At 41.3% G+C, this 10259-nt stretch overlaps 1 protein-coding gene across 1 annotated transcript in view; it reads right to left on the bottom strand.

The window, feature by feature from the left end:
• myo15ab (myosin XVAb) overlaps window positions 1-10259 on the bottom strand; it is a 37078-nt gene that overhangs the window by 17668 nt on the left and 9151 nt on the right. The window contains 18 exon segments of the mRNA XM_020622786.1: window positions 77-268; window positions 392-464; window positions 1360-1538; window positions 1679-1785; window positions 1909-2037; window positions 2442-2537; window positions 2636-2766; window positions 2906-2987; window positions 3107-3139; window positions 3245-3329; window positions 3633-3808; window positions 3928-4045; window positions 4545-4669; window positions 4776-4821; window positions 5520-5671; window positions 6634-6711; window positions 7462-7587; window positions 9282-9413. Coding sequence (XP_020478442.1) covers window positions 77-268; window positions 392-464; window positions 1360-1538; window positions 1679-1785; window positions 1909-2037; window positions 2442-2537; window positions 2636-2766; window positions 2906-2987; window positions 3107-3139; window positions 3245-3329; window positions 3633-3808; window positions 3928-4045; window positions 4545-4669; window positions 4776-4821; window positions 5520-5671; window positions 6634-6711; window positions 7462-7587; window positions 9282-9413 — 2060 coding nt within the window.

Raw genomic sequence — 10259 nt, 5'->3', positions numbered from 1 at the left:
TGGATGGGTATATGAAATCCCAGAGGTATGTGTGTGTGTGTGTGTGTGTGTGTGTGTGTGTGTGTGTGTGTCTCACATGCTGGCATTGGGCCGCACTCTGGTTGGTTCCTGTGCAGAGATGATGAAGTAGCTGTTGCGTTTGGGGAACTCAGCGGGAAGCTCCAGGTCTGACATCAAGTCCAGAATGTAGTCAGATCCCTCCAGTTCCACCCACTGAGCCGCCTCCTTCAGCAGCACTGACCAGCCTTGGCGGCCCTCTGCTGCACCCCTATACACAGAACGCACAAACACAGTAGTGCATGCAAACATGACATCTTGCCTAGTTTTCTTTTGTTTAATATTTCTTTGTCACCCATGTATTTAGTGTTCATGTTTTACAGTAAGTTGATACCTGTGTTGTAAGAGGTCTTTGGCCATCTCTTCTCCTGTCGTCCAGGAGTGTAGAGGACACAGGAAGGATACACCTGAAGGAGAAAGGGCATATAGTAGATCTGAAAATAACTTCTGATGTACAGTACAGCAGTTACTTAACAAAATCCAAGACTGTGAAATGATGTGGTGTGCTTTTCCATTTTGTAATGCATTAAGAGCCATTTCAGTCAGGTTATGAAGTAATTCCTCAGCTGTATCACTGCAAGACAGTTGGCAGCACCATCCATGATCTGTCTATGAAGATTTACACAGACACTAGCAGCAACAAACACACAAATGCAGCCAGTGAATCAGAGCAAGTATCAGGTGTCTAATCCTCAGTGGACTTGCCAAAAGGCCAGATGTCAGATTAGCTGGATGAGAGGAGGAAATGAGGAAGAGACAGGCATGGTAACTGTTGTGTACTGAAGAGTGCACACACTAACTGTGGAAAGGATGGGTTGACAAGAGGCAGTCAAACTCACAGATCCAAAATAAATGAGTTTCAAATTTACAAAACTGAATGCTTTTACATGGACATACATAGCACTGGTCTGTGTTTAAAATGAAATGGTACCTACATATTAAAGCTACTCACAGTGTTGCAGCCTGTGATTTAGACCAGTCAATAACACAGATTTATTCATGGAAAATGCAGTAAATATGTTATGATATATATACAGTACAAGAACAGATGCAGGGGGGAGGAGAAGTTACATGCAAGTATTAAGGTTTCCATTTGTGCATTTACAGCCTTGTTCCATTTAGCCTTTATTTAACCACACAGGTTCTTGTTAGTCTCTTATATTAATGCTGTTACAAGCAGCACTTGACCCAAATGACATCACAAGATGTTTATAATAGTGTCTACAAATGCAGATGGTGGTCCAGGGATTTAAAATCTGTGAAAATCACCTCTGTGACCTCTATGTGCTTGTGTGTTCTCACCATCAAAGCAGTATATGTGCAGTACAGTGTGAGCTCTCTTGCGATTGGCGGTCCACTCCAGCAGACAGGGCGGGTACGTGCGCACGTACTCTGGGCCGACATTCAGCCGCTGCAGAGCCTGAAGCAGACGATGCTGACACACAGAGTCGTAGCCCTCTGGCCCATAGTCAGACACAAACCTATAACAACAATGAGTATGAAGAGCCAGACATGCAGCAAAAGTTGTGAATATCACATCCAATACTGAAAAATGTATTGTTTTATTAACAGTATTAGTATGATGCCAAAATATTGAACTGCTCAACTGTGTACTTCTTACTTTAGCAGATACTTGGCCAACCTTTGAGAAGGCAGGAAGGCAGAGAGACAAGACGAGAGGAGGAGCCAGCCACGCTCTGAGTTCAAAATGTTAGGATTCCTCCACACCTGGAGGACCAAACAAAATGGAGGTAAAGAGAAAAACCTGGTTGAGATTATGTACAATAAAACTGAAAGATGCGGTGTTATTTTATGTAACCTCTTCAGTTATAAGAAGGAGGTGAGCCTCACCTGGTTGACTACCTGAGCCAGGATCTCATCCCGGAGGCTGGAATTGGCGAGTCCTCTCTGAATGATGTAGTTTCCAAATAGATTCTCCTGAGCCCCATTCAGGTTAGGATCACCCATGAACCTTAAAATCTGTCAAAACCACACATGCTTTACTCAACAAATTATACCTTCAAAGATGGTCAAGTTCTCTTAATGGGCTTTAGTATTAGTGAGACAGTTGTTTGCATTACAACAAGACAGTTTGAATAATTGATTCTATATGTATTTGTACAAAACCATTGTGCATGCATATACAAAGGCTGCGCAAATTTGAGTGACTGATCAGAAAATTTTACTTCTTGAGTACTGAAAATATTTTAACCAATCAACTTTGTTGGTAAAATCAACCCACATGTCTGACATTTCTCATTAAGTATATTAAGCTGATTAGCCACAGGAACTATTTATTTGACTGGTTTTGATTTCCTCACATAACACTATTTAGTAGCCTTCCTCTTAAAGTGTGGAGGCTGGTGTTTCCCAGCAGCATGTACCAGAATGAAAACACTCAGCGCTCCCTGATTTAGCTCCTCATCCAGACGAATCAGAGAGCTCTCCAGCGGAGTGGTCACCATCCCAAACAACGGCTCCTACAACACACACACATACACACATTTCACCAAAGTTCATTTATGTTTCACAAGCTTTCACATGTAGATACTGTGTGTGGGCGTATGTGTGTGCGTACCCTGAATATGGCCCGGATGTAGTGTGTCATGAGGTAGTTGTTGATATCTAGGGGCAGAGTCAACTGGGGGTCAACTTGAACCGTTGGAGCCTGGACCACAGCCAGGCAGTCAGAAAGCAGCTCTTCACCACCTGTACACACACACAAGGTAGAAAACAAACAAGACAGAACTCATCTGTTGACAGAAGTTTATTTATAGCTCTAACTGACTGCATATCAGTGTGTTATATACAGTTCATATACTGTATATGTGTGTATGTGGGCACACACCTGAAGCTTCCTGCAGCAGGGCTGCCAGCTCAGCCGGGATAGGAAGTGTTGTCACATCCACCACTTCTCTGTTGATGCGATCCTACACACATTGCGAATACAAACACACCAACATTTATATCACGTATTAATGCTAGATCTTCATCTTTTTCTTAAAATGTATTCCCATCCTACTTTCACCTTGTTTCCTCCCTCACTCACCTCCTCTGCCTTCCTTGCAGCCTCCACCACTATCTGACAGAAAGACAACAGTATCACACATTTATTCATTTTATATAAATACTGTAAATGTTCCCAGAAGTTTCCCCATTCACACAGTCCCAAACACTGTGCGCATACCCTCATGTAACGCTGACGGTTGATGATGAGTAGCACAATGGAGCGTAACCTGATGAGGTGCTTCCTCCTCAGAATAAACTTTTTTCTGTTCAGGGAATATGTTAATCATAAACAATGGATAGTAGAGAGAAAGAAACAGAAACAAGCTGAAGGAGTTGGTCTGAAGTATATAAAACTTTCTCAGAACTTGCTCAGATCCACATTAGACATGCTGAGTAAAAGATCTGTATCTCTTGGGAAAAACTGAACAATCTCTGTCACCCTGTGGAGTCCGTATCTTGTAAAGAGGCTTAGCTTTTTGAGTTGTTTGGGTTTACAGAAGTTATGAGCCATTAAATTTAAGGGACACATGTGTACACTAGCAGCTGATTTCTCAGGTGAACATTACCTGGCCAGGTAGCCTCTGCAGCGAGCTTCAAACAGGATCACACGCTGCCTGATCTTCCTAAACTTCTTTAGGAAAAAAACCATGCGGGTGCATCTCTGCAGCATCATGGCAGCCATGTTCAGCAGACGGTCACGCTTACCCTCAAGCAGCTGATACAATTCCTCTTTCAGGAAAATCTAACACACATGCAAGACACATTCATCTAAATTAAACAGCATTTATTTCTCACACGTGTAATGTTTTACCTTGAATTTTATGCAGGTCTCTAAAAGCATCTGATACTGAGAGAGCTCACCTTACTGACTCCCAGCTGATATGATCCGGGGTTGACTGGACCGAGCTTGTGGAGCATGTTGATACAGTTTTCTCCATCTGCAGGTGGAAGATCCTTCAGGCAGAGCAGGCTTTTGTACCTGTGTGCACATACAAGCCCACATGCACATTTAAACACAGTTCAATTTAAATTCTGACATAAATGCAAACAAAATCCAAAGCTGTAATGTGTCAACTCTGTGAGAACGCAAATCTTGTGTATTCTGAGTTTTGGTAATTTAGCATTTGTTTAGATTCATTAGTTTCAGTGTGAGTCTAACTGACTGTGAATGTTGGAATGTGATATTTTTTCTCAAATATTGTAAATCAGACCAATTTGGCAGGTCAAAGGTGCTGAGAGATCAATTAGTTTCAACTGCTCTCCTACTGAAGGAGCAGCTAAGTGCCAGATTTCAGCATGAAGAAATGTATTCTCACCAAATAAAGTCAATAATTCACAAGCTGAAAGTGGTGAGACGAAAGAGGAGCAGAAACAGTTCTGTAAGTACAAGTCTGTACTATATTACAGAATACACACTTCAATTAGAGCTCAAATTTATCTTTATATATGCTTAATGTGAAGCTTCATAAGCAACCAACCTTGATAGGAAGCTGTGAAAGTGCAATCTGATTGGATAACCGTCCTTCCTGATATAGATGGTCTCCATGATGCCAGAGTAATGCAGCTGAAGGTTGACCAGCTCCATGTCAAACAAGCCTGGCTCCTACACACACAAATACATGTGAACACAAATGAGCAGTGTACTATACATAAATTCTCTGCAACTAACCACTGCAAACCTGCACACATCAACCAACTTGTAAATCTACCTTATGATGGTTTGGCTTGATGCATCGCACAAAATAAAGGTTACACCTGTCACAGATGGATGAGAACAAAGCGATGGATAAATGAATGAAGATATGATTTGATAAAGGCTTTGTACATTTGCCCAGTGAGAGGAAGTCACATCCAAGTGGACTCTTTAAGCAGAAACTGGCAGAGCATGGCAGGGTTTTATAGTTGAAGAGACAATATATATTAACTTCTTCAGACTGAAAGATGGTCAGAGATGTCTGTTTTCATCTGTTAGAGGCACAACTGAGCCCAGAATAAGCAAATCAAATCCATCTTCACAAATTAAGTGGCTCCTACAAAAACTGACACCGGAGGTTTATAAGACTGCCAGAAGTGATGAGGCCATAATATAACTTGTGTCACTGGTTTGGATTGGGAAAGAAATCACTTCCTGTTTCACTCATTCCTCAGTCATCACCATATCATACACACTGTCTGTGTATGTGGGCACATCTCAGGCACTCAGTATGACTCATCAGTGTTTTGTGTCACCATGAGCGCATATGTGTCAGTGGTGACACATGTCAGCTCAGTACAGTATAATTTACTTATCTGTCATTTCAGGAACAAAACATATGCATGCATAATTTTACACTTATAATTTAGACACTTAAATAAGCTGGAAGGAGACTGTTCTAATACAGAGCTGTTTAACACAAATGTTGCTTTGTTTCTACATTGTCCTAAAGACTAAATACGTGTTGTTCTCCTCAGACCTTTCCATCTTCTCCAGCAGCGCCTGCAGACTGCTCTGGAACTTTGCGCTGACCGTGTTGGCCTGATACCGACGAGCTGTGCTGCTGCGCCGCATATTAGACTGCTGCTGAGACACAGACTCTGAGTGCTTCAAGAAGAGGTTTGATACCATCTGTGCACATACACAAACAGAGAACAAAGAGATGAATCAACCTTGAATAACATATACATCGATGCACTAGGTATTGCTAGGTTCTAAATTAATAGTTGTGTTTTTTAATGATTAAATTAGCATTTTTAATGAGCAGAGTATGTAGTTTTTTTTGGCATTAAAGCATTAGGTCAACTTAAAGGATAAGGCCGGTCATTTTCTGTATTAACAGTATTTTCACCAGTCTCCATACAGAGACTAAAACCAACAATGAATTGCCTCTACTCACCATAAGCATCTGTCAGCTGTGAGTCCTGGACTAGCTTGTTAGTCTATGTGAGAGATCTCCACTGTTGTTCAAAAAGGATTAAAAACACTAAACTGGGTGACACGTTTTTTTTATTACAAAAGCCCAGAACCGACTATGTTGCCCCAAAGGTTCCGAGCAGCCATAATTTCCTGAAGTTAGTACGAGTCAGAGTTAACTGGGCATGCATGAGATCTTGCGTGTGCTCTCTGCTTTGTTTACCTTTCCCTAGTGCGCCATGCTTGGGTCTGGGGTTTTCTAATGATGAAACATGTCACCCAGTGCAGTGGTGTGTTTCACTGATGAGGTTTTAATTGTTTTTGAACAAAAATGGAGGTCTGGGGCACAGAACAAGAAGCTGATCCCGGACTGACAGACATGAACCATGAGTAGAGGAAAATCATTGTCTGTTTTAGTCTCTGTATGGGGGAGTGTTGAAAATACTGTTAATATAGAAAACAACTGGCCTTGTCTTTTAAAATGCTGTAAAATATAAAGTTAGAAGCACAGGTCCAAGTTGTGGGCTACAATGCATGATGATGAGTAACAATCCTAAGACTTAAATGTAATTGAAAATGACCGATCATGCTCGCTTTGACTAAAACAGAGATGACTAGAGAATGTTAGCGCCACAGGCAAGAGTAAGTCATGAGAACAGTGTATTTGTACATCTTACTCTGTTCTTGCTCTGGATGAAGAGGTCTAAAACATCCTGGCGGACCATGTCAAAGTTCTTGTCCAAGAATTTGTGCACCTGCAAGGCAAATAATCAAAAGCTAAATTCAAAGCAGAAACTTGTGCTATCAGATTCAAACAGTGGACAAACAAGAGTACACAATAAACAAAGTATAACAGCCCTGAGCACACTAGTTCAAGGAAGAAAATGTAAGAATTTTAGTGAACTGATTAAAGATCTGCTGGATGGAATGAATGAATGAATGAATTCATGCTTTATTAAGGACTAAAAATCCATAAAAAACAAAAACACAATACAACTAACAGTTAAAATGTTATGTAAAGAAATTAAAACCCACTCTATCCTATTTGAATCAATCAGAACTAAATAACTAGATACATCTATATCTGTCACACAACATATCTGCAGCTTCATATTCAGTTGCAGTGTTGGAGTTTGTGTGGACACATTAAGGCAGAAAGAACAGAAGAGAAAGTTTTATTGGATGCCAGCAAGAAGGTAATGTCTAAAAAGTGGGTAAAATGAACCTCTCAGACAGTGAATGGACATAGTACGGGAAATACTCGTGATGAAAAGCTGAAGTTTGTCGATGTTAAGACAGCAGTGAAAATGTTTTCCCCACTTGGTCCTCAGGCCTTGTTTTTATTACAACTGCACATAATGTACTTTCTGCATGAAAAGAAAGAAAACAAAAAAGGAAAGAACAGAAAACAAAGAATCGAGTTGTGTATTTTCTCCATGGAAAGAAAGGCAGACAGACACAGAGAAAGAAAATAGAAAGAAAGAAATGGAAAGAAAGAAATGTACCTGGTAAGTGACCTTCCCAGCATAGTGTTTCAAGGTGAACTCTGGCAGTGGCATCTTCGGTCTGGCATACAGTGGGTTGTTTCCATGGTGATAGTGGCACTTCTGAAGGAAGGTGTGGTCTGTTGCCTAGCGATGATTGGAGACGGTTAGTGGTTGGTGATCCATGGAAATTGAATCTCTACAGTACAAACATGTTGCCTGCGTGTGTTCGGCAGATTGCCTCAGTCTGTTACTAGTGCACAGTGACACCCTGTTCATATTTCACTTTGACCATCGGAGACACTCCATAACATGTTTATCTCAATGTGAGCTCAGTCAGCTTCTGACATTAGGAGCCCCAGGGGTAACAACAGCAGCAGGTAGGCAGTTAAATGAGCATGTGTAGGCCTATTGATTGGAGCTGGCTACACTACACCTCAGCCTCCTGGTTTATGAGCAATGGTTTTGATACCTTTTGCTCTTAATTAAGTACTGCTTCTATCAGTGTTGTCTTATTTTCAGTTCTATGTGCCTTTTGTTTATGTTTTGAAGGGCTCTCCACATAATCGAGGTGTTCTCTTTCATAGCATGTGTTTCAATGATGACTAGAGGACATGATGTATACACAGAAGCCATTATGCCAGCCCTGAATGGTGATGTTATACAGGGCCAACATGGCGTCATCTGAGATTCAGTCAGCTCTTCTCGCTTCAGACGCCAAGCATTTCTCTATCTGTATGTACAGAATTAGTTAGCAAGGCTGTTCAAGTCATTAAAAGTAGTAATTTACCAATAAATCCCACTGTTCCCTACAGAAATCAATGGATTTGAATTGGCTGTTTGGAACTATTTGAAGTTACATGAGTCACGTGACCTGCTGCCATTTTTGACCCCTCAATGTTGTAACTCTTTTGTCTTAAGGGCTCCGTCTGTATCAAGGCTAACTAGCTTAACTGCTGTCACACTGGGTCTCACATCTGCCACTTGGTGGTAGTAGCTAAGGACAGTGGTCCGACTGCCTTCAGTTAGTATTTTCCCTCCACTTTTATTCATCCCCAAACAGTGGCGTTTTTTTTTTTTGATTCTACAAGTGAGCTAACACATCAGTTTGGCTAGTCCAAAACGTTTGTCACCAGCATCTCATCTTCCCTCCATCAGAGTTGGCCACAATGGATTATCACTCCAGATTATTCTTTACTTTCCTTAACCCACCAGCTAAATGGATACAGCTGCCTCCCACTATGGAGCTCACTCGTTGGACCTGGCCCATTAATAATTGAAGTTTAGAACTACTGGGTTATCACAGAGGGACATTATTGTGATTCAGAATGCCAGAGCATCATCCACTAGGTCTCTTTATAACTGCAAGTGGAGAGTATTTAAGGAATTGTGTGCTAAGGCGGCGGAAATGTGTTTTCAGTGTTCAGTGTGAGTGCACTTCTTTCCTTTGTGCGAGACTGAACTGACAAAAAGAAGCTGTTTTCTACTATTAAGGTGTACTGGGCTTCCATTTCCACTCGCCATGTCAGTTTTGATGGTAAAAGAGCAGCCCAAAATCCCCCTGGCCTGTCAGTTTATGAAGGAAGCATAGAGATTATTACACATCTCCAAGCTGATTTTGCCTCCCTAGGAGGGAGGTGGCTGTGGTTCTGGAAGCCGTCACCGTTTGTCTCTTTCAGTGACTTGACATATGAACATACTGGCTGCTTTGTTATTGGCGTTGGCTAAAGCGAAACATGTCAGTGACATGCTTATCCTGCTTATATGCAGTCCAGCCCTAATAGTGAGATGCTACTCAGACAAAAGAAACCTAAACTTTAGTTTAACAGGTGTGATTATACCTGAGGGAAACTACACTGGTCGTCCAGTATGCGCAGTATCCCATGGGGCTTAGCAGCAATGAGGTCAAGACAGGCCTGATTGTCGCTGAAAGGCTGCTGCTGCCACTCGATCTGCTCCCGCATGTACTCCTCCTACACACACAACACACAAGTGTATCAGTCTGGATGGTGCATACAAAACCTGTCTAACTCCACTGGGTTCTACAGTAATCTCCATCAGGTTGACATGACTCTCCCAGTAACCTCTGATATGGTGCTTTGCAGGTTGAAAGATCAAGACATTTTGGTTAAACCCAAGCTAAATTAAGTTGAAAAGTATGTTTAAAAGTTACATGTAACAGCATTTCACTCAGTATGTTTACTGTACACGTGCCCAAAAAAACCATGTTACTTTATGGCACCAGGTGATGCACAAAGCCTGACAGCATGATTACATACTGTACTCTGTAGTAACCTGGTTACTGCATGTCTGCATTTACTATACATACAGCAGGTTAGTAATAACATTCCTCCCCTCACACTGACCTTATGTATGAATGCCTTAGTAATTTAATGTGTATCAGAGAGGCAAGTTATGATGCACTGCTTCTTAAGCTCTGCTTCTCTGCTGGAGCCTTTGGTCACTGTACTGCACTGCTGTACAGTGAGAGTGCACAGCTTTCCCTTATAGCACAAATGTGTCAGCAGTCTGCTGCTGGGCAGTGGAACTAGACCTATTTAGTCTTACTGAAGCTACTTAAAAGTTTCCGTTTTAGTTGGAATTTGCATGAAATTAATCTTGACTTCAGGGATGAATTTGAACCTCTAATGACCTTTCATCTAGTCACTCTGCTGTCACAGTAACACTTTTCCAGTGTGAAGTATTTAAAAGGATGATAAGAAATATACATACAGTGGGTACGGAAAGTATTCAGACCCCCTTAAATTTTTCACTCTTTGTTATATTGCAGCCATATGCTAAAATCATTTAAGTTCATT

Source organism: Monopterus albus, unplaced genomic scaffold (assembly GCF_001952655.1).
Source record: "Monopterus albus unplaced genomic scaffold, M_albus_1.0 scaffold288.1, whole genome shotgun sequence".
NCBI classification, from domain to species: domain Eukaryota; kingdom Metazoa; phylum Chordata; class Actinopteri; order Synbranchiformes; family Synbranchidae; genus Monopterus; species Monopterus albus.
The sequence above is the reverse complement of the archived record's forward strand: the minus strand, read 5'-3'. Positions and strand labels throughout refer to the sequence as shown.